The sequence below is a fragment of the Ascaphus truei genome, chromosome 5, assembly GCF_040206685.1.
Source record: "Ascaphus truei isolate aAscTru1 chromosome 5, aAscTru1.hap1, whole genome shotgun sequence".
Lineage (NCBI taxonomy): Eukaryota > Metazoa > Chordata > Amphibia > Anura > Ascaphidae > Ascaphus > Ascaphus truei.
This window is the reverse complement of record NC_134487.1, coordinates 67,465,357-67,490,946: the sequence shown is the minus strand read 5'-3', so window position 1 is coordinate 67,490,946 and position 25,590 is coordinate 67,465,357. Positions and strand designations below refer to the sequence as shown.

General features: G+C 43.9%; 1 protein-coding gene across 3 annotated transcripts in view; it reads left to right on the top strand.

The window, feature by feature from the left end:
- Positions 1 to 25,590, top strand: part of MET (MET proto-oncogene, receptor tyrosine kinase) — a 139,507-nt gene that overhangs the window by 78,448 nt on the left and 35,469 nt on the right. For all 3 annotated transcript variants that reach the window (XM_075599978.1, XM_075599977.1, XM_075599979.1), the window contains 5 exons: positions 14,034 to 14,194; positions 15,211 to 15,313; positions 15,426 to 15,562; positions 17,306 to 17,470; positions 24,151 to 24,250. In XM_075599978.1, coding sequence (XP_075456093.1) covers positions 14,034 to 14,194; positions 15,211 to 15,313; positions 15,426 to 15,562; positions 17,306 to 17,470; positions 24,151 to 24,250 — 666 coding nt within the window. The remainder of the gene's footprint in view (positions 1 to 14,033; positions 14,195 to 15,210; positions 15,314 to 15,425; positions 15,563 to 17,305; positions 17,471 to 24,150; positions 24,251 to 25,590) is intronic.

The window sequence follows — 25,590 nt, the reverse complement described above, 5'->3', positions numbered from 1 at the left end:
GAGTTGTAGTCCCCGCGGAGCCCATAACGTAATGGCCGCCGCTACCAGGGACATCTCTACGCATGCGCGATCCCTTGTAATAGCCGCCGTACTGCTGCTGGTCCTACTCATGTGCAACTGCACGCAAGATGGCGACGTCCTTTACCGGGAGCCGCCAGGAGCCTCCGGCGATATACACGCTATCCACTCTCCAGCTTCAGAGCATGACCTCTTGTTTTAGCACTTCTTTTCTCTTTGGAATATGCTTTCCTCTTGTACTTTGTTGAAATCCTTTATATATTTGAAAGTTTATATCATATCCAGACCTTTCAACTTTTTAAAGATGTCTCGTATGTAATTTCCTCACCCTACAGCCAGATCACGTGATTTGTCTCACCAGGCCCTGCCACCTCACGGAACGGTGACCTCGAACCATACACATGAAAACTACTCAAGGAGAACATGTTTGCAACCTTACAACTAAAATTAAATTAATTTAAAAAGAAAAGATTATGAAGCTCTGTCCATGCTAACCCAGTTTACAATCACACAAACCACAATTTTATTCTACAATTTATAAAATATAAATTGGACCTTATATAAAATATAATTGGACCTATGGCCCAATACTTTGATTTCTGGCTTCGGTCAGTGGTACAAACTCTTCCGAGGTATTTGAAGGTTACAACCACCTTTTCTAAAACTACTACAGGAAATTTCCCATGTGCCAATTACATATGCAGCCACCTGTATCCGATCACTTGCCTGGGTAAAAACCAAGGCATCTCACAGTAAATGCCTCAACATTTCTGTGAGATTCTGCTGCCAGACTAATGGCCCATCGGACATCAGATAAGAAGGAAAAAACCTGGGCACTGCGGATTTCTGCTTAGAAAATTTATTGTGAGCCAAAAAGTATGACGTTTCGGCCTTAAGGGCCTTTCTCAAATGCAAGTGCCAGACTAATGGCCCATTGGACATCAAACATATTCTACTCGAGGTACATTGATGATCTTTTTATGCTGTGGACCGGTACTATGAATGAGTTGAGCATGTTTGTGTCCATGTTAAATTCCATTTGACTCACATTTTACATGTAAAGCAGACACTGAGAAAATACATTTCCTTGATATCCTGATCAGGAAAACTGATTAATTTCTCATTCCACCATATACACTAAGCCCACTGAACGAAATACTTTCTTGACTGCTTCCAGTTTTCACCCCCCATCTCTAAAAAATGGTCTCCCTTATTTTCAATTCTTATGGGTAGTTAAACTAGTTAGTGAGAACAAAGAGCAGAGAGACAGAAAGGCACCTATTTTATGAAGGTGCACTCACAGTATACTGAGGGCATCTTCTAAAATTGGTGCCTTCCTGGCTCTCTGCTCTTTGTTCTCATACTAGTTTTCACCTATAGAGGTGCATCTCCCCTCACTTTGGAACGTTGTAGGCATCAGTGCTTATTTAGTAAATGTTCAAGTGTAAGTGTCAAATCCTTAATGAACTATATCCATACACAAAAAATGGAGTAGGAAACCCACACTCAAACACAAGCAAATGAGAGGAACAATTGAGTAAGAATAAGTCATTTACTGTAGACCCGCAATAAAAATTGACACCATACATAGTGTATACAAACACACACAGGTGAAAAGGTGTGAGCTCAAATAACCAAAAAGAACACAAGGTTTATACTTAGCTCAGCTCACAATGTAACAATGGCTAAAAGACAAATGCAAAAAAAAGGAGGGCAAAAAAGGGGGGGTAAGTACAGGTGAACAGAATGGGTCACACTAATAGGCAAGCCAAAAATCAAATAGAAAACTATGGGGGGGGAGGCAAAACCCCTAAATAGGGGGGTGGGAGTAGGAAATGACAATATAAAATCAAGGGGATAACCCCTCCTCAGGCGCGCAGTACTTCCCTTATTGGGTTGCCTGTGTGAGTACCTATTAGTAAGTTACCAAACGCCACAACCAAAAGAGGAATTAAGTAAAGCCAGAATGTACAAAATGCAGCAATAAGAAACAACAATGAAGCCATCCAACACAGGGAAATGTCTGTCAGAAATGGTTGACTGAACTTAAGAAATTGACTTTCACATTTGTGGCACGTGGTTATCCCAGCAAAAAAATTGAGCATGATCAAAGCTTTAAATCAGGATAGGGATTGTTTACTTCAAACAAACAAGACCGCATACTGTTCTCCGGCAAATTCTCTACAGTCACAAAGGATCTGTGACAGTTCGCTAGCACATATTGGCACATTATTGCAACCAATAAGTACCAGGAACCTACTGTAACACAAACACCAATTCTGGCACTCAGATGCAACAGCAACTTAAAAGACTTATTGACACGTCCTGATGCTTTAAGTGCCATGAGTGCACGACCTGCCGCTTAGGCTTGATGAAAAGGACTAATTTTACACACTCATATTTGGACACAAGGTACCATATCAAGCATTATCTCATATGCTTGTTAACCTCCGCTATCTCATCATCCCTCCATGTAGTTCATATTACATTGGAACAATGGATCGAAGTTTACAGGAATGCATAAGAGAACTCAAATCCACCATACGCTAAGCCCTTGAAACAAAACAAAGTTAGATGTATGTGACCAAACACTTCCTGGAACACAATCATCCTCTCTCAATATTGAAGTATATGGCAATTGAGCAGGATCAATGTCCCCCCTGGCCCCTCTAGGAGAGGTGATATTGGACGCCAACAACTTCAAGATGACACCAGATGAATTTTTGAACTAGAAACAATGTCCCCTGAAGGCGTTAATGAGGACTTTTCGTTTACATGTTTCCTATAACAATGACTGGACTGCCATTGGCAAATCAGCTCTTATTCTCCTAGCCGTGGGGACCCGGGGACCCCGCGAGCTCCGTGGCGTGCATCCGAGAACAGAAAGAATGAACAGGTGAAAAAATGCAGAGCACAGCGCAGCCAGACCTGACAAAAAATAAATAAAGTTTATTTAGGCCAATGTCATGTGTAAAAAAGTAAAAACGTGTCCGAGGATGAGGTTAGGATATCCTGCAAATAGGTTTAAGACCGATTCCCAGCTATGCATATTGATGCGCGTTCCTTTCCACAACATGTGTGATCTGTAGGTATAGGACAGGGGTCTCAAACTCGGTCCTCAAGAGCTGCACACAGGCCAGCTTTTATGGATATCCCTGTTTCAGCACAGGTGGCTCAATCTGTGGCCCAGTCAAGCACTGAGGCACTGATTGAGCCACCTGTGCTGAAACAGGGATATCCACAAAAGCCGGCCTGTGTGCGGCTCTTGGGGACCGAGTTTGGAGACCCCTGGTATAGGACATCCAAGGTTGACGGCCATATTGAAAAATTTTGCTATAGCCTGCGCATAATTCAGCAGGACGTTGGGCCTCTATATAACATGCTTCTCTGCAGCAGAAAGTGCATGACATACTGGGCTGTATACTGCAGCAAGAGATCCTGTACATATTTTATATTAAATAACATGACATATTGGACCTGTATATTACAGGAGATGCTGCTTGTCATCTGCAATGTCCTATTGACAGAAGAGATGTTTGTGCCAGGGCAAGCTGTGACAATACCACCCAGTGTAGCGATGCTGCTCTCTGGCAGGGCATGTGAGCACGATCTTGAGACATGGGGGGGAAGCTGGCAGGGAGTTGGGTTGGCTCGTTGGGGTAGAGGCAGTGATTTATCTGAATGAATGTTATATTGGAGCATCCAGAACCTCTGCTCTGAGATTCACTGCCACCATCAGTAACTCTTCGATGTTGCAATTTGCAGATCAAATGGAGAGGAAACACGCAGCAATGCAATGCATTTTGCCCCATTACTGAAGGAGTAAAGCCAGTGACTCACAAGATGTTACATGCAACCGGCAGTGCATTGCTTTGCATGCAATCATATGCATGGTAACGGTGCAATTATCCTCATTGCGTTTGTATATTGTGGATCCGCCCTGTGCATTGGGATATGGCCAAGGCTGGCGTTGGCGGTGGGGGGGTCCCTGGAAACAGGTCACACTGTGAACAGGGAAGTCCAGCCAGGGAGCCCATTGTAGACAGAGGAAATTATTGGAGCCGACCATGGATCTGTCATACGGTTTAGACTTTAATGATGCATTTTCCGTTTTCAGGATTTGTTTCTCACTCTTTTAAACCACCTAAGAGACTATTATAATGTCAGTAAGGCTGCGCTTATAGTGCAGTTGCCGGTGACGCGACGGCGACAGTGATGTCATACTGCGGTCACTGGAAAAATCAAATTGACTTGACTTCCAGCGATCGCGACCAAGCCGTTGCTTCTACTATAAGCGCAAACGACGGCGGCAATACATTTGTTTTGCCGCGACGTGGCCGTAGCCGCCACTATAAACGCAGTCTTAGTCAGATATGTGTTCAGCAGAGCCTTTAAATTAAATTGTATGCTGAGATACTACAGCACTTGAAAGGAGACAGGAAACACCTTCTGAGAGTGGACTGAGCATCAGCTTTAGAACGCTATCACCCAATTAGTGCTGAGTGATCTAAAACTCACTTAGAAATGGATTAAAAACAAGAAGTTCTAAGTGTTCTCCTGACATTTCTGAACTGTAACCTTTACACCACTAAATCCACTTAAAAGCTGCTGTATACCTATTGCTTGACTCATAAATCATATCATGACTCATAGGCAAAAGCTTTTGAAGAATCATAAAATTTTACAGGCATGTATGATATGTGTCAACAAGAATCTCCTAACAGAAGGATATTCTAAGTCTGTTGAAATACACTTACAAATACACATTTTTAATTTTCAAAATACTCACTTCAATGCAACAAATGACAAGACCTTAATTTCTAACAATTTAATATTTTTTTTCAAAAAAGCAGCATTGTGTATTGGTTATATTAGAGGAAGTTTGCTTGTTTGTTTGTTTGTTTGTTTGTTTGTTTGTTTGTTTTGCTTGTTGCTCTGCCACAAAAATAAAAAAAAAACAAGAAAGACGAGATAGTGAAAAAGAGAGAGAAAGAGAACTTGTGATTTATAAACTATTTACAAATTAATTTTACCCCCCTCTCCACAATCATTATGCACAGATGTGTCCCTTGTTATTAGCACATACATTTCTACTGTATACCGTACCAGCAACATTGTTCCAATAAAGTAATATGGTTCAGAATGGTTCAAACGGCATATATCTGTCTTGGCTTTTGTTCTGTAATCTTGGAATTGTTTTATTTCAAATGGTGATGCCTACAACAACATTTATGACAGTTTGAATGTTTTCCCTATGCATGAATTCATATTTTATGGTATCACCCTTCTTCGCATTGTCACCTAATTTCACCCTGTTTGTCATACTGTATGTCACAATTTTTCATATGTCTTGAGCAAAACGCTCCACCAATCAAATGAACAAACCCAAGAAGCCAATCTCAACATGGTTATAAAAACCAATGCATTCGGAATAACACAAACAAATCTGGGGAGGATGCATGACTCAAGTCTTTTCCACCAGCCATCCAGAAGTGTCCCACATAACACTTCCAAAATGGATCCTTTGATGCATTTGGAGCCATGTTATTGAATTTATGGGCTTACTAAATTGCAGATTTAGAGAAGACAACCTTTGTCTATAACGCTGCCATGTTACTGGAAAGATACACCTCAACTAGAATAAAGGAGGAGACCATTAACCCTTGGAGTGCCATAGGTGCAGCAGCACCAGAGTGCCACAGCGCCTACTTTTTCAACATTTATTTATCCACAAATATTCCAACATTCAATATCCAATATCCATGTGTAAAAACGTATGTGAACCTTTAGATTCAGTATGCCTTATACCAGCGGTGCGCAAACTGGGGTCGCGCCCCCCAGGGGGGGCGGGAGGTTTGTTTGGGGGGGGATCGGGCATTTGCAGAGGTCCCACGCTCTCCCCCCAGGCATTTAAATGAATGCCCAGGGACCGCATGAGGCCTCTGCAACCACAAATCTTACCGTGATTCAGACGCATCTCCATGGCAACGCGGCATCAAATTATGCAGCGGCGTCATGTGACGTGACATCACCAGCGTCAAATGACGCCGCGGGTTACGTGACATGGTGTCACGTGACCTCGGAGTGTCATTTGTCGCTATTGCAAGTGAGGAGAGGGGGTGCGAGACCGGGGGAGGCCTGGCAGGGTGACACAACTTCAAAAGTTTGCGCTCCCCTGCCTTAAACAGAAATAACTTCAACTAAATGTTTCCTGTAACTGCTGGTCAGTCTCTCACATCGGTTTTGAGGAATTTTGGCCCATTCCTCCTTACAGAACTGCTTCAACTCAGTGAAATTTGAGGGCTTCCGTGCATGGACAGCTCGCATACGGTCCTGTCATAACATTTCAATGGGGGTTAGGTCTGGACTTTGAATAGGCCATTCTAAAACGTTGAATTTCTTCTTCTGCAGCCATTCTTTTGTAGATATGCTTGTATGTTTAGGATCGTTGTCTTGTTGCATGACCCACTTTCGCTTCTACTGATGGCCTGACATTCTCCTCTAGCATCTTCTGATACATTGCAAAATTCATGGTTGTGTCAAGGATGGCAAGCTGTCCAGGTCCTGAGGCAGCAAAGAAGCCCTAAACCATCATACTCCCACCACCATGCTTGACGTTTGGGATGAGGTTCTTCTGTTCGAACGCAGTTTTGGTTTTTGCCAAACATAATGTTTCTCATTGAGGTAAAAAATTTCTACCTTAGAATAGTCTGTCCACAGAACATTGTTCCAGAAGTCTTTTGGATAATTTATGTGCTTTTTGGCGAACTTCAGACGGAAACAATGTTCTTTTTAGAGAGCAGTGGTTTCATCCTGACTATCCTTCCATGAATACCATTTTGTTCAGTCTTCTTCTGATAGTTGAGTCATGAACAATCACATTAGCCGAGTGGCCTGCAGATCCATTGATGTTGCTCTTGGGTTCTTTGTGACTTCCTGGATGATTTGCTGGTCTTTTCTTGGAGAGATTTTGGTAGGATGACTTCTCCTGGGTAGAGTGACTGTGGTCTTGAACTTTCTCCATTTGCCTGACAGTGGATTGGTGGAGCCCCAAATCCTTAGAAAGGGTTTTGTAACCCTTTCTAGATTGATTAGGATCAATAACTGCTTTTCTGAGGTCCTCAGAGATTTCTTTGGATTGTGGCATGACGAGTTTCCACACAAACATGCATGGTAAAGACCAAACTCACAAAGTTTCTGATCTTTATATAGAGTGTTGCCTCACAAACTCACACCTGAAGATCTACCTAATTATTTAAACACCTGATTCAAATTATCCCCTTTAGCTGATAAAAGCAGGGTTTCACTTACATTTTAACATACCCTGAGTCTTAATTACTCATTGTTTTGTCTAATTCATACATCATTTTTTTCTCTCAAATGACATGTACAGGCAGTCCTTGGTTATCCGACACAATGCGTTACTCAAAATGGCGTTGTAAAGCTAAACACGTTTTCCCATAGGAACACAGTTTAAATGAAAGGTTCCGTTCCTGAAGGCATTTTTAACACTAAAATACACCAAATATTTTATGCAGGCAATAAGATATGCAGCACAAACATAAATTATATAGTGTATATACTGTATTATATATAATATAACATAATAAATAATATATTATATAGTATGATATAATATTATATATTATAATATTATATATATATATACGCTCTTACGACGCTTTGCAACGTTGTTTATGTGAATGTGTATATATATACACACATACACAACATTGCAAAGCGTCGTAAGAGCGTTGGATAAGCCATTTTGGCGTTGTAAAAATGAATATAGGTATGCATTGCATAGCGTTGGATAAGCCATTCGTTGTAAAGTGAAGCGTTGTAAAACGAGGACTGCCTGTAATTGGTTAATTAATATAAACCCTTTTGGATATTTAAGAAAAGACTGCTTTTGCTTCAAGAAGGTTATCATGGAAAAACGATGGAAGTTCTGTACTTTTCATTGCGGTTCACAAACATTTTGTCACCACTGTACGTTATGGGATCTTTTATAACTATAGGCACCCAAAGGATTAAAGAGCAATATACAGTAAACTGTTTTTGTTGCTCGCTCTTAAAAAAAAAGCTTTTTTCAGGTTTTTACAGGAAATAAGGAATAATTTTATAAGGAAATAATTTGCTAAAGTAAAAAATGCCCAAGCTTATACTGTACTACATCACTACCCTGACCCTCGCTTGGCATCCATGCCGCAGCTACTGCACCCCTGACACTCCTTCTCCGACCCACTGACCCGCGTCCCAACAATGCTTTTAAACTGATAGGAAACCCTTAAGTGCAGCTAGCATGCCTGCCGCGGCCAAATTAACCTGCTCCTGCGATGGAGGTTGCGTCGCTGCTCCTGCCACCATCTGCTGTTCCATTAATGAAGCATGGAAGAATCCGGGTCTCCTGCTGATGCCTGTCCCTTCCCTCTGATGCATTAGGCTGACGAGCCCCAGCGGGGATGGTGGCCACCAGAACCAAACTGCCTCCCTGCAAACAAACACACAGGTAAGAGAACAGAGCCAAAATTTTGCACCCCAAGTCATTTGCACCCCAAAGCCCCCTGTCTGGTATCCCTGCGGCATGACTAGGGCCTTGCTCTGCCACAAATGGAGTATTAGCCACACTGGGAGCCCTGGGGTATTAACCCAATAGATTGCGCTTGGAGCCCCAGACTGGGTGAATGTGCTGGGCAGGGGTGTGAAAAAGGGGCAAGGTTGACATAGGTCAATATTAGAATTGTGGGGCTGTTGCTGGGTCAATAGGGTCACGGGACAGGATAGGGATGTTGGAGACCCTTACAAAAGCAAATAGGGCATTGGTCAGCGAAGGGACCTCACAGCTGGGAGATTCTCCTTGTCCCCCACATCCATTCTTACTAGCAGAGTCCCCATCCTATGCCCACTACCCACCATTAGGGGCCTAGAATCCAGGCGCCTTTTCCACTCTTCAGCCCCCCTCCCTGCTAGGGCTCAGCCTTCCTGGAAACCTGGATCTCCTCTCTCCCCTGCACAGTAGGCTTTGCCTTCTTGCTTTGCAACCACATAACTTGGTTAAGAAGGACTCTGCAGCACTGCCTGCTGCCTCCCCTCTGCTCCCGTTTGCTCTCCCGGGCTGGGCACACTCTGGGACTGACAATCCAGCTGCCACGTGTCGTGCCTCTGCCCACCAGGTCCCGGTCATGTGATCCTACCAGAGACCCGACAGATCGAGATGGTGCCTGGGATACTCCCGGCTTGACCAAAAAACTGCTCCTGTGGCCAATCAGCCCCACGTCTGCAGGAGAAGAGAAGCCATCCGGTTCTCCTCAGATGTGCGCGCCGGCGGGGGGGCTTCCTGCGAGCCGTCGGACTGGCCAGGAACCACAGGGGGTGTAGGCAGGAATACCGGAGCAGCCCCGGTGCACAGGGGCAGAATCTCAGATAGCGACAGTAAAAGCAGGCACAGGCACATCGCACTGGAGAAAAAAGAAAAAACCTGCGCACAGCCAATGGAGTGGGTCACCAAAGTAGTGTGTAAAAAATATTCCTTTATTGATCCATATTAAAAAAGGAGGTAAACACCCTCCTATACATTTCGTGTATGGAAATACACTTTATCCTCAATAAAGTATATTTCCATACACGAAACGCGTAGGAGAGTGTTTACCTCCCTTTTTTAATATGGATCAATAAAGGAATATTTTTTACACACTACTTTGGTAAACCACTCCATTGGCTGTGCGTAGGTTTTTTCTTTTTTCTCCAATTGTCTGCTGTGAGTGCAGGGACCATCCCAATGAGGATTTGACTGTGGTTTCACCATCAGCCTTGCCCTTCAGGGATCATCGGCCTTTTTGTGGACTTTACTTCATTGCACATCTCACTAGCCCCTGTGTCCTATCCTGTACCTCCTGGAAATTATGTCTTATATGAACTGTAAGGATCCAGCATTGGAGCGCATATATCACTAATCTGTTGGACTGGCACATCGCAAACTTGTAAGTGGAAGCAGCAGTGGAAGCAGGAGCAGGAGCAGGAGCTGGGCCTGCTCTGGATTTCCTAGGCCTTGTGAGGCATGGTAAGTGCAAAAAATCTTTTTATAAGATTTTTGTTTGCAGCTGTGCCAAGGGAGTGGAACTACAGCCCCAAAGGCGCCATGTTATATATCCAAGGGGCTGCTCCGTCCCTCGGACAAAGACCTGTGCCAAATGACCGAGGCCAATGCCCAACCAGGAACAGGGTGGGGTACAGAGGGGGTGCACCACTGATCATGGCTGCCCATTCCCTAGGGCTCATGGCTCACTTTCTTCTGTTTCTATGTCTGGAAGAATTTCTGCACTGATCAGTTTACTCAGGACCCCAAGATTGTGGATATTGTTACTAAACTACTAAAGACTGTTGTAGGATCACATGCTTTATGCGTGTCAGAGGTGTTGTGTGTGTGTTTTGTGGGAGGTTGTGTCTTCGTGCATGTGATTATGGTAGTGTTTTGAAGCTGCTTCGCCATAGTTAGTGCTAACCATCCAGATGATACCTCTCAGGTGTAGATTATGCTTCTGACAATGAAAGCTCTCAAAGGTTCTTTCAAAAGATTGATTTTCTTCGAATACAACTCTAGTTTAAGTATTCGTAGCTGCATACCAATATTGTGTTATAAACACAAGTGCAATGCAATTTGTAAAGCAAAAGGATGATATACTATAGAAATAAATCAGCAAACAAGGAGAAGTCCTCTTAGAGATGGTGGTAAGATTTTTTTTTTTTCTCATCCTTTATTTAGCTGTGCTGTTGGGGTCGATTGTTAAAGGACAATATAAATGTCACACAAATGCCATTTTAATTACTTTTATTGGCACCGCTTTACTAAAGGGATCTACACAGGTTTGTACTATTACAGGGACTTATTTCATTCTTTTTCCCACCATTGTTGAGATTTTAGCACAATTTACAATACACAAAAATCCCTTCCTTTGACAATTGTCACTAACTTGCTAGCAGGTTTTTTTATATATTATTATAGTTCAGCAGAAGAATGCAAATATATTGTATGTACAGAATACGTGCCATAGAATTCATTGGCTACAGATACGCTTCACTATGTTAACCATTTCTCGTATTACAGTATATAACTTTCTGCCAATTCATTGTTCTCTATAATGTTGAATGTTTCATTATATAGATTAACAGTCTTGCAGTATAGTTGTTATAAATAATATAGGTATATGTGATATTTACTAACACTAGTTATAGATGAAAAAATACACACCTCTGTTTTATTTAAATTGTATCAATAGGGTATTCAACATAATGCACTGCATTCAAATTCATTTCAAACAACAAATTATGCGTCCAATGTATGAAGCCTGCATACATGATATGACGCACATTTTATGAATGTTTGTACTACTTAGCACAAAAATGTTGATGCACAAAAACAATGTGATCTCCCGTGTTGCAACCTCTCTCTAGAATTCCCTACCACATACCATCAGACTCTACCCCAGCATTCAGGCATTTAAAAACGCCATGAAAACCTTTTCAAGGAAGCCTATCGGAACACCCCTAACATCCTACCTGCCGACTGTTGGTACCAGCTGTGCGCAGCGGCGAAATCCGCGCCCCTAGGCACTTACATGTGCCGGCCGCCTCCTTTCTGCCGCCCTCCTCCTCCTTCTGATTCGCAGCGTCAAATGACGGCGTGGACGTCACCAAAGTGACGTCACATGGCGTCTTGTTGCCATGGTAACGCGACGTCATTTGCTGCCGCGATGTCATGTTGCCATGGCAATGCAACGCCGTGTGATACCACGTTGGTGACGTCCGTGGCGTCATTTGACGCTGCAAATCGGAAGGAGGAAAAGGGCGGAAGAAAGACAGCAAGGAAGCAGCGGCATATGTGAGTGATTTCCTGTCAGGCCCGAGAGTGCGGCAAATGTATATGGGGGAGCACATTTTTGCCGCCCCAAAATGTTGCCGCCCTAGGCCCGGGCCTAACGTGTTTAATGGGAAATCTACCACTGGCTGTGCGGCTAGACCAAACTTCACGTATCTAACAACCTCCAGCATTCACACCCCCAAACCTTAATGGCATCAGCTGTGTGGCTGGACCATACTATGGCTGGACCATACTACGGCTGGACCATACTACATCCCACAATGAGAAGCCACTATAAGTTTCAACATTGCTCCTTATTCCCTCTAGATTGTAAACTCTCACGAGCAGGGTCCTCATTACCTCTTTGTATCTGTCTGTGAATGCTTGTCCTTATTTCTATGTAACTGCCTGTGTAATTATCAAATCTCTGTACCCCACTGTACCGCACTGTGGAATATGTTGGCGCTTTACCAACATACGATGATAATAATAGTAATACTCTTAGTGCATAGGCCACCATAACTTTAAAGACATGACAATTTAGTGGTCTATTTGACAGATTGCGTTAATGCCATAAAGTGAGTCAGTGATGAGCTTTTGTGTTCATTATCAAGTGGTCCAAATGTAAGAAGGTTTTTAAAAAATATATATATTTATTACATTCCCTGTAGGTTTTTTAGACCGACTACATTTCTGCAGTCTAAAGTTGCAACAAAAGAGGAGGAAAACAACAAGCATGGTTAAAAGTAAAAGTAGATAAATTGGCAATACAGGCTGATATTGATGCATCCCAATTTCAAGCATATAAAATACCTGCTCACCTAACCCTTCCTCCTGCTCCATGTAATCACTCCCCGTGGTCATCAGTGCGGAATTAATGACACAAAATACCTTGATACACTGACATGAAACCTGCAGTTACCCAGATTATTATCATTTTTTAACCAACTTGAATTGGTAGTTTCCTAGAGTCTTGTAACTGGAAAAACACACGTGCTGCCCTGTTCCTATAAGCCTTGCTGGAAATAACTACGGTGTACGCATTACAGTTTGACTTTACTTTTCCATTTTCTTTGTGATCTCGTATTACTTTGTGAAATATTCCTGTGGTTTTCTACTTTAGAGCATTATTGATGTAAAATGGCATTTGTGGTGATTTCATATATCATTGATCAATTTGGTTGTAACACTGCATACACTGCAATTGCTACAACTTTCCTACTTCAGTTAGGTGTGACTCCTTACTACCCCTTACCAAAAGCAATATGTATTTAAAGCTACTGAAAATACCCGTAATAATCAAGTATTAAAAATACTAACAAGAGTGGGAGAGAGAGAAAAGTACAAAGTGACTTATATACCTCCCCCAAACATTTATACAACACGTGGAGAGATACCCATGCACACACCTGTGGTACCTGGGAAATCGGCTCATTTGCATATGCATGGCATCTTCAAATGACATTAGCATATTTCCCACGTATCTCAGGTGTTGTGAGTTTTGTTCACAGCTCTCCCTCTCCACGTATTGTATAAAGGGAATGTTTTGCACTCTCTTTCCCTCTCCCTTAAACAACAGCCATACTGTAGTGTTGGCATATATTTAGCTTTGTAGATTTGTGTTAACCTCAGGGAAAATAACGTCCATGAATGATTTTGGCAATGTGACGTTATGAGCCCAGAGTTAATGTACCTCTGGATCTTGTGCTATGAGTGTACCCTTTAGCTGCATATTTAAAAAAAAATGAACTCAAATGTTATTGAATTTTTCAACGAAGGGGAAAAATAAGAAATGGGGAGGGGATACAGTTCTTGGCCATATCAACTTGAGTACTGTACATCAAAACTAAATGGTACAGTAAGAATGCCGACAGCTTCACAATTACAACCTAGCTCAGAATATTATCAACCATACCGAAACCCTAAGCTGGAAACCCAGGGGGCTAAAGTCCTGGGAAGACACGCCTCTCTCCTGCTGGAACATGATTGTGTGGGAGATTATTCCCGGGGTGTCAGCACCCAGGATCCATGGATGCTTGACCCTTTGAAACTTAGAGCAGGAATCATTTAAGAAACTTGTCAGTTTTTCCATTAGCTACTGTACATATTTTTGATGTCTGCAAGTAAAGTATGTGTATATTTTTTTTATATTTAGATTTTCCCAACTTCAGTTCCTTTGGAGGGCGGCACGCAGTTAACAATATGCGGATGGGATTTTGTGCTTAACGAAAATAATATTTTGGACATTAAAAAAACTGAAGTCCTTATTGGAGGAAAACGTTGCAAAATAGAAGGAAAAAACAGTAACCAAAACAAGTAAGATTCAGAATTAGTTTTCTTTATTATCTACTACAACAGAGCAAACTCCAGTGTGTGATTAATACAGGTTCAGCATGTGTTCTATGTCGGGAATATTTTAGGTGCAGAACATATCACTGTACAGTAAATGCAAAACTGCCAGATTTTAAATATATATATATAATTTTACAGAGAAAACAAAACAGAGAGCGCACGCCCCATAGTGTAACACTGTAACATTTAATGTAGGGGAAGGGTGGATGGAGGGATTAAAAACACACACAAGGTTAAAAACAATATAAGGCAATTTGTGATATATAATCACCACCAGGCATGTCCAAACTGCAGCAGGGCATCCAAAATTCGCTGGATAGGATCACTCAGTCAGCGCTGTCCCTCTGGTTGCACTTGAAATCCTCCAAATGGTGTTGGTATCAGAGTTAGGGCCTTAAATTCACTGCATGTGCTCCCCGGCCGTAAAGGAGCACCCCACGTGATGACGTAATGTCGTGGGTGACGTCCCTGACGCGTTTCGTCGCAACAAATGCAACTTTATCAAAGGGATTGTTTTTCCTTAATTACATGCTATCTTGTGTTTTGTTGTTCTAGTATATGCTGCTTGCTGTACACTATTAATTGTCATATTGTTTATATAATTATATACACACATTTATTGTTTTATATTAGTATTTTAGTATTCACCTTTTTGGCGCTACTTTTTTTCCCTTTTTTTTGTCCATATATAATTTTACGTTTTATCATAATTAAAAAGAATATACCCCCAAGACCCTCCTGTCTCTTTCCAATTGATATTCATTTAATAAATGTACCTGTAACAAATATGTTAATGTTAACTTTAACAAAAGAGGTCGGAATTTGTTTTACCGTAGTACATTTTTGACTTGTGGATTATCTCTATAAAAACAGAACATTGTTCATCCGCAGCATAAGAATACATTCACTGTATGGGCAATGAATAGAGAATAGAATGTACAGTATACAGACTGTGATGCTTTGATCTTCTATTTGCTAAGGTTGGTGTGTAAAACGGACTCTGCATCCAGCACAAAGTTTAACATAAGCAGTAGTGTGTCAAATGGAAGACAGACTGCCAACTTTAACACTTTCTCCTATGTGGTAAGTTTCAGAATTTAGTCAAATCTGCTATTCCTCCAGAACTCTGTTATAATCACTGTTTCATGGGTTATGTTGCACGACACCTGATCAGATTTTTTTGTTTCCCCACTAGAATCCTGTGATAACAAACATTTTACCAAGTTATGGACCAAAGGCAGGAAAGACATTGCTCACCTTGAAAGGAAATTATTTAAATAGCGGTAAAGACAGGAAGATTTACATTGGCGAAGAAAAGTGCATCATCAAAAGGTACAGGGGAAGAAGTCTTAACACCCACACTTTTTTAGAAACATGTTGCCTGCACATAACATATTAAAAGCCATTCACAATCGTTACTGCCCTTATTGTCTCTAATTAGAATGAAAATGAAAGATGTAATATGTCATCTGTGTTGGGATTTTATGTGAATCCAGCATGTCCCACATGATAGAATCATGCAAATAAATGTTACAGCTCAACCCTGTTATAACGCGATCCGTTACAACGCGAATCCGCTTCTAACGCGATGAAAGCGTGGCTCCAAATTTTCATTTTTATGAATACTTTACAACACGATTATTGGTATCTTAAATACTTTATTGTACAATGCATATAATTGTACATTATTTCTAACACGATCCGCTTCTAACACGATGTGATTCTTTGGACCCCAAGCACAGCGTTATAAGGGGGTTGAGTTGTATATATTTATTAAGAATCCATCTCCTAAACAGCAGTTGCAACTGCATCCTGAGAGTTAGAGTTGGCTGCCACATTTATATTGTAGTCGGGTAGAATGGAACTAATGCCTTCAAGTGCAGGACATTCAATTATTGTACCTACAGTACAATAAATCTCTTCGTAGACCGTTTATGTCAAGCAATGTACTTTATTATAGCTGATAACAGGACATGTGTGGCTACACCTCACAGGATATCACAGTCCAAGGACAGCACCTACCTAATACAAATATAAACTCCTTCCTAATTATTAAGATCCCCCTATGTTTTTTTTTTACATTTTAGGATAAAGAACAATAAAAACTTACCCTGCATAATCATTTCGACTTATTTAATAAAATGATATGGGTTTGCTGCATTTATACATTTAAAATGCTGTTTTCTCTTTGAATATTACAGCTTTGCAATCTTCAGGCCTGAATTAATTTTAATTCAATACATTGCTATTTATCTCCTGGCATGACTATTATTTTCACATGCCCTCTATCTGTTCTTTAACTCACTGTACACAATTGCAGTTTAAAAACACCCAATGCTAAGGTGGGGGGGGGGTTTAACTGATTTTATTTTTCATCATCTTCACTGACAGAGGGCTCTGAAATGTGCTAGTTTACAGGCACCATCAATAGTAAAATGTTATTATTGTAAAGAGCAAAATAAGAATTGAGTACTGTACTGGGAAAAAGCTGTGTGACTCCGAGGTTCAATGTTGCAAATGATTCTCTTTATGTGTAGACAGTATATGAAATATGATATTTATATAAATTACAGGTTTAAGGCTTCAGCACTCTGATTTGGACCATTTTTCCTTGTTTAAAGTCATTGCCCTCATCACTAGACCACCCATCGCTCACTGCTAAAGTGGCTCTTCCAAACAATAGAGGTCGTGCTCCACTGCGTTCTTCTATCACTCGTGTTTTATAGAAGGATAATTGGGTTTAGGTGGTCACCTCTGAAGAGATTTTCCATGTATGTTCTAAAGCTGTACTACAACAGCTATGTATTTTTATTTTTGCCCATTAAAAGGTACCTTTAAAATAGATCTGTTAACTAAACTGCTAATTCATTACATTGATGATGTCACTAACTGGGAAGTAAATGAGAAGAATGATCTCTTAACCGTTTTTGTTTCTGTCACGTGTCCACAGTGGTGCAGAAAAAAACTAAAATATAATTTCCGAATGACTATACATGTTGGCTAACTGATAATTTTTTTTACTAAAGCATACATGACGTGCACGTAATCTATCATATGTTCCGGTTTCTCTTGCAGTGTGTCCCGTACTACTGTAGAGTGTTATACTCCAGGACAAACCATTGCTGGAACATATCCCATTAAAATGAAAATTGACAACGCCAGTCCTAAAATAGACATTCAATTTACATACAAGGAAGATCCTATTGTTGATGGGATTCATCCAGCAAAGTCTTTCCTTAGGTAAGTAATGAGATTTAGAGGTAGATAAAAAAAAAACAAATGATCTAGCTCAGTTTCAATCACACGATGAAAGAACATGCAGCATTTTGCAGGGTGTTACAGGCCAAGGAAGGACTGAAAAGATTAAGTGTCCTCATAAACATATTGGGGTGCACAGGTAAATGGCATAACACAGATTGTTGTTATTATCTAAAAAAGCTGTGTGTGCTGTGCACGCGCATAGTAAGTGAAACTTCTTTGACTTTTGTCACAGAAATTGTATTTGTGTTGGTGATGTTTTAATTAAAAATCAAAATACAATTTGATTGACAAAACGCAAATAAATTTGACTTATAATGCGCGTGCTCGGCACACATCCCCTGTATTAGCTATTTGCACTAAGTGTGAATTCCTTGTGTGTATGTGTGTCAGTCAGTGTGTGTATGTGTATCAGTCAGTGTGTGTGTATGTCTGTCTGTCAGTCAGTCAGTCAGTCAGTTAGTCAGTCAGTGTATGTATGTCAGTGTGTGTGTATGTCAGTGTGTGTGTATGTGTGGGGTGTGTATGTGTGGGGGGGTGTATGTGTGGGGTGTGTGTGTGTGGGGGGGGGTGGTGGTGTGTGTGGGGGGTGTGTGTGTGTGTGTGTGTGTGTGTGTGTGTGGGGTGTGTGTGTGTGGGGGGGGGGTCAGTCAGTGTGTGTGGGGGTCTGGGGGGGTCAGTGTGTGTGGGGGTCTGGGGGGGGTCAGTCAGTGTGTGTGGGGGTCTGGGGGGGGTCAGTCAGTGTGTGTGGGGGTCTGGGGGGGTCAGTCAGTGTGTGTGGGGGTCTGGGGGGGTCAGTCAGTGTGTGTGGGGGTCTGGGGGGGGTCAGTCAGTGTGTGTGGGGGTCTGGGGGGGGTCAGTCAGTGTGTATGGAGGTCTGGGGGGGGTCAGTCAGTGTGTGTGGAGGTCTGGGGGGGTCAGTCAGTGTGTGTGGGGGTCTGGGGGGGTCAGTCAGTGTGTGTGGGGGTCTGTCAGTGTGTGTGGGGGTCTGGGGGGGGGGGTCAGTCAGTGTCTGGGGGGGTCAGTCAGTGTGTGTGGGGGTCTTGGGGGGGTCAGTCAGTGTGTGGGGGTCTGGGGGGGGTCAGTCAGTGTGTGTGGGGGTCTGGGGGGGTCAGTCAATGTGTGTGAGGGTCTGTCAGTGTGTTTGGGGTTCTGGGGGGGTCAGTCAGTGTGTGTGGGGGTCTGGGGGGGCGTCAGTCAGTGTCTGTGGGGTCTGGGGGGGTCAGTCAATGTGTGTGGGAGTCTGGGGGGTCATTCAGTGTGTGTGGGGGTCTGGGGGGGTCAGTCAGTGTGTGTGGGGCTCTGGGGGGGTCAGTCAGTGTGTGTGGGGGTCTGGGGGGGGTCAGTCAGTGTGTGTGGGGGTCTGGGGGGGGTCAGTCAGTGTGTGTGGAGGTCTGGGGGGGGTCAGTCAGTGTGTGTGGAGGTCTGGGGGGGTCAGTCAGTGTGTGTGGGGGTCTGGGGGGGTCAGTCAGTGTGTGTGGGGGTCTGTCAGTGTGTGTGGGGGTCTGGGGGGGGGTCAGTCAGTGTCTGGGGGGGTCAGTCAGTGTGTGTGGGGGTCTTGGGGGGGTCAGTCAGTGTGTGGGGGTCTGGGGGGGGTCAGTCAGTGTGTGTGGGGGTCTGGGGGGGTCAGTCAATGTGTGTGGGGGTCTGTCAGTGTGTTTGGGGTTCTGGGGGGGTCAGTCAGTGTGTGTGGGGGTCTGGGGGGGCGTCAGTCAGTGTCTGTGGGGTCTGGGGGGGTCAGTCAATGTGTGTGGGAGTCTGGGGGGTCATTCAGTGTGTGTGGGGGTCTGGGGGGGTCAGTCAGTGTGTGTGGGGGTCTGGGGGGGTCAGTCAGTGTGTGTGGGGGTCTGGGGGGGTCAGTCAGTGTGTGGGGGGGTCTGAGGGGGTCAGTCAGTGTGTGTGGGGGTCTGGGGGGTCAGTCAGTGTGTGTGGGGTCTGGGGGGGTCAGTCAGTGTGTGTGGGGGTCTGAGGGGGTCAGTCAGTGTGTGTGGGGGTCTGGGGGGGTCAGTCAGTGTGTGTGGGGTCTGGGGGGGTCAGTCAGTGTGTGTGGGGGTCTGGGGGGGTCAGTCAGTGTGTGTGGGGGTCTGGGGGGGTCAGTCAGTGTGTGTGGGGTCTGGGGGGATCAGTCAGTGTGTGTGTGGGGTCTGGGGGGATCAGTCAGTGTGTGTGGGGGTCTGAGGGGATCAGTCAGTGTGTGTGTGGGGGTCTGGGGGGGTCTGTCAGTGTGTGGGAGTCTGGGGGGTTCAAGCTCCCCCCTTCCCCACCCCCCGGCGGCGCGCTCAAACCCCCCCATTCCCAGGCTGTTAGGAGCCGGCGCCAGCCTCCCTCCTCCTGTCCATCGGCATGGCAGCGGGCGGGGAACGGCGCCGCTGCCAGCCGCTTCTGCGCATGCGTGTCGCGCGGCATGGCAGCGGGCGGGGAACGGCGCCGCTGCCAGCCGCTTCTGCGCATGCGTGGCCGCTCAGCTCCCCCCTTCCCCACCCCCCGGCGGCGCGCTCAAACCCCCCCATTCCCAGGCTGTTAGGAGCCGGCGCCGGTGCCAGCCTCCCTCCTGTCCATCGGCATCGCAGCGGGCAGGGAACGGCGCCGCTGCCAGCCGCTTCTGCGCATGCGTGGCGCGTGGCATGGCAGCGGGCGGGGAACGGCGCCGCTGCCTGCCGCTTCTGCGCATGCGTGGCGCGCAGCATGGTAGCGGGCGGCGGAACACCGGCAGTTAGGAGCGGCGGCTAATGCCGCCGCATGTGAGCAACTGGGTGTGGGGTGTGTGGGAGGGTGAGGGTTGCGGCGGCGATTAGGAGCGGCGCCGGCGGCTACCGCCGCCGCCACAGCCACTTGTGACAGGGGACATGTGAGCGGAGCGGCGTCCATTACGTGACGTCACTTCCGTTTCACATTTCGCCCCACATCCATCCAGTTTTATCCCATCACAGGTGCCACTAAAGAAGTTTCACTTCAATAATACTAATAACCATCAATTCCATTTTAAATGCAGGGATCGTTTGAAACAACGCAGGAATAAAAATGTGATCATGGGATAAAAGTAACTGTAGAGAGAAGGAATGTACTGTATGGTCCAAGGAGCTTACGGTCTAATGGCCCAGAGCAAGTTCATTTAATTAAAATCAATGGGAATAACTGTTGTCTGGAGAAATTTTCAATAAATACACAAGCACAATTAGAAATATATACTCAAGCTGCAATGAACTGCTGCAAAAGTACTTTCACGTGTAATACTTTCATCCACCATCTTATTGCTTAATAAGTGAAGCTATTTTTAATAACTTTTCATCACAATTATAATTTATACCTAACAGAGAGGATACAGCAGAAATGCATCCCAGAGACCATATGCAGTGAGGCTGATATTGTACTAAACAATCAATAATTACAACATGAATAAACGTAACAAACGGACAACACCAGCAAACTCTAACCCCAAAACCCTCCACATTTTATATGTATGTATATATATGTAAATACTAGCTTTTGTACCCGGCTTCACCCGGGGAATGTACTATTGAATGCATGTCCCCCGACCTCCCCACCCCCCCGGTGACATCTCCCCAGCCCTCCACCTCTGCTGGACCACCTCTGCTGGATGTAGTGCAGGGTGAGATGTGTCTCTGTCTGTGTGTGTCTGTCTGAGTGTGTGTGTCTCCCACCGCTGCCGAAACATGACCCTGTCCCCCCTCCTCCCCTGCTGGCACATCTCCCCCCTCCCCCTCCCACTGGCACATCTTCCCCCCCATCCCCTCCGCTGGCACATCCTCCCCCCCTCCGCCGGCACATCTCCCCCCTCCCCTCCCCACTGGCACATCTCCCCCCCCCCACTGGCACATCTCTTCCCCCCGTTGATACATCTCCCCCTCCTCCCCCCGCTGGCACATCTCCCCCCTGCTGGCACATCTCCTCCCTCCCTCCCCCCACCGCTGGCATATTTCCCTTGCACATCTCACAGAGACACACACACAGCTCCGATCCAGGCAAGGACACGCCTCCTCCCTTAGTACCCACCCCCGCCCCCTGCTCCTGCTCTAACATTATTGCTGGACAGCCGAGTGAAACTTAGAATGTCCATAATTTGGGAGGTGAGTCACATTAGAAGCTCAAAATAGTTGCGTTGACCAACAAATCCGCAGCAGAATGTACAGTGAAAGTTTCGTTGTGCTACATGATGCAGTTTCTGAGATTTCGATTCTTCTGACATACAAACAGACAGACGGAATCCAACTTAGAATTATAGTATATATAATATATATATATATATATATATATATACAGGTAAACCCCGTTATAACGTGGTCCTCGGGGTCCACCCCGAGACCACCGCGTTAGTAACGGGGTCACGCAAAAAAAATGGCCGGCGCATCATCACCCTCCCCCCCCCCCCCCCCCCGCAGCACCCTTCACCCCGCGGGACAGGAGATGGGAGCGGGGATGTCCCTCCGGTCCCCGCTTCCCCCTGTCATCACGTGACAGCCCACGGGGCAGGAGATGGGAGCGGGGATGTCCCTCCGGTCCCCGCTTCCCCCTGTCACCGCGTGACAGCCCGTGGGGCAGGCGGGGTTGCCACCTTTCCGGGTTTCACCCGGAGACTTCGGGTTTCACCCGGAGACTTCGGGTTTGGCATCCCTTTCTCCGGGCTACGGGTTTGTCCCTAAAATCTCCGGGTGGGCGGGTGGTCTTGCCGGCAGTGAGTAGTGGTGCGCTCACATCAATGACAGGAGCCGGGCGGCAGAGGATTGGACAGCTGTGGTGGAGCATGCTGCGTGCGCACACACACACACGGGTGCTCCCAAGTACCCCCAATTCGGAAGTCAAGTCCTCCTTGACTTTCTTTGTCTCCATATATGTGTGTGTGTGTGTGTGTATATATATGTGTGTGTGTATATATATATTTTTTTTGTGTGTTGGGTGTGGGTGTGTGTGTATATATATGGGTGTGTGTGTGTATATGGGGGTGTGTGTATATGGGTGTGTGTGTATATGGATGTGTGTGTGTGTGTGTGTGTGTGTGTGCAGTGTGTGAGCAGTGTGCATTGTGCAGTGTGCAGTGTGCAGTGTGCAGTGTGCAGTGAGTGTGTGCAGTGTGTGCAGTGAGCAGTGTGTGTGCAGTGAGCAGTGTGTGCAGTGAGAGTGTGTGCAGTGAGCAGTGTGTGTGCAGTGTGCAGTGTGTGCAGTGACAGTGTGTGCAGTGTGCAAAAAAAATATTTTAATTAAAAAATTTTTATTTGTTTGTTTTTTTATTTTTTTTTAAACGGGAGCCACGGGAAAACCGCGTTATAACCGATTCGCGTTATAACGGGTCACGTTATAACGGGGTTTACCTGTATTTGTGTATATATATACATGTGTGTGTATATATATATATATATATATATATATATATATATATATATATATATATGTGTGTCAAAAGTACCAAATGTATGCAACAAAGGCAGAAAACCCCAATGCCACATGCAATTTGGAAAACTATATAGTAATTAGTATATACAGTAGAGGCAACTCTTATTCGAACAAAAACCAGTGGCAATTCCCCAAAAAACCCAGGAAACTCCCAGGTACATTCTGAATACATGCCTTAAACTTTCCTTAAACTAGCCCCAGCATTTCTGCATTGATTAATGGCCTATCAGATTAACAGCGGGGGTCCCTGGCAGTCCCATTCAAACTGAATAGGACTGCCAGGGATCCCTGCTGTGTTAATCCTATGGGTCGTTAGTCAATGCAGAAATGCCTTAAACGTGCCTCAAACTAGCCCAGAACATACCCAGCACATACCCAGAATGTAACCCGGCTAGTTTACAGCAAATGTTAGAATAAACGTTGCCTCTACTGTAGTTAAATACTTCCATAATAATATTCTCATAAACAAAGATCCATTTGGTTAAACCCTTTGGCCAAAGCGTTATAAACCTACAAGCCAACGTGAATAAACTTAAACAGAAGATCAAACTTTAATTTTCTGAGGTTGGCAGGAGTCTTGGGGGAGTTGGGAAAAACATTCCAGAAGTGTGGGGGGTCATAGTATCCAAATGAAAAACAACCAGATTCTTTTCGCTTATTGTTAGTAAGAAGACTAGTGGTGGTGGATTATTTAAAGTGGTTACGTCCTCGATTATGTTGAAATTAGTACGCTACTAAGCTATTTGGGTGTCCTTGCTGGGAAGTTCTCAAGGTTATACAGTACAAGGATAATGCACATGGTATCTGGAGGCAAGTGGAAACTATCCTAGTTTTGTAAATATACCTAATTTCTCTGTGGCTTTGTGGTATAGTAATATAAATGCATACAACGAGATATTGAGTTTTGCTGATTATGGAAGTGTGTCAAGGGCTGCAGTTCACAATATTATCATAGGCAAGTATAGAAATTATCATCAATAAAACAGTGTATCTTCTGTCCAGGAGATATAAGCAGGACATATTTCTGTATAGTGGACCCAATTTAGCATAGAGGGCCATATAATTTAGGCACAATATTACATCTTCGTGATGGCAAACATTTTTGGTAACCTCACATATACTATTTTATGTCAATATATTTTGTGAACTAGAAAACTGAAAGATTTCTCAATACAGAATGAAAAATAAGCAGCAACGATAATATATGGAGAATTATTAAAAATCTAACACTGTTTCTATTTATATTACAACAGTGGTGGGAGCTCAATTATAGCTCATGGAATAAACTTAAATGCTGTTGCTTCACCTCGAATGATAATTCAATTGTCCAAGCCGGAGATGAGCTACAATATGGTGAGTTTTGCATAGTCTGATGTTTTATAGAACAAAACAAAATATTATGTTGTCCTAGCATTCATGCAAAATAACTTGTGGACCAATAGATTAACATGCAGTATTTAACCCATTAAATGCCGGAAACCAGGTAGCACCAGTCTTCCGGCACCAAACCACATGATCCCTTAGTGCAGCGACAACACCTGGACGTGAATGAAAGTAGAGTAGGGAGTGGAGGGAATTGGCACGGTGAAGGCGACCTCCCCCTAGAAAAGAAGCATTTCTAGCATGACGTACAGTACGTGATAGGGCCTCTAGACTTCTGGCACTTATGACGTATAGGGTACGTCTTGGGGCATTCAAAGGGTTACAAATACTGGGGGACTATGATGCTCTAAAAAAATTCAGTCATATTAAATATACAATTAGGGAGTCATTTGCTACATGAATCTCATAGCGGCAATGTATTTGGGTAAATACTGGACTACAGTATTCTCCAATTTGCCTTTCCACCATGAGAATGTATGTTATCGATAACAAAATGGCTATAACATTTGGTCAGATACCTAAAGAAGTTATTGACACTTTAAAAATAACAGTAATGCCACAACAATAGATACATAAAAAAAGTAATGGTGTATTAAAGTGACAAAAACCCTTCTGTACTGTAATGAAAATAACAGTTATGAGCACATTGAGATGTGTCAGACAGGTCCCCAAACCAGTTCTTCAATTGCAGCCAGGGGTTCTGGGTAATGGCATGCAAATGAGCACTCGTGGTGCATCACATTTTGTTAGATTCCAGAATTACCACAACACCTATCATACATTAAAACTACTCACTGGCTTTCTGGTCAAGTGGGTACATTCACTAATTAAACACACAGCAAGGTTGCTCCAGGTCCATCCAGTCTTCCAGACACAAACATCCCCAAACAACTAAATGGTCACCACTTTTTTAAAGAAATACTGTAATTAGGGGAGCCAAGTTGGGTAAATATTTTGTACATTGTAACTCCCTTTATTCCTAGAGTTGCCAGCAATTTTTAAATATATCTTTATTTGCATTCCAAACGTGCAATATGCCTTTCCATAAGAAAATGTGCATTTTTACATAGAAATATCATTATTGCCGTTTAATGAATAGGCCTCAATTAGGCAGGAATAGAGGAGTGACTCAATGCATGCAACCTAGCTGCCAATTGGAGCCATGCAGGAAGCTTTCAGGACAAGTTACAGTTAGCAGAATTAATGTTTAGGGAGCGGAGGTTAAATAATACTGCATAGAAAAGTTAGTAATGCTTTTGATGGATGCCATTAAGCAGGGATGTGATGGGCAAATACACAGAGGGGAATAA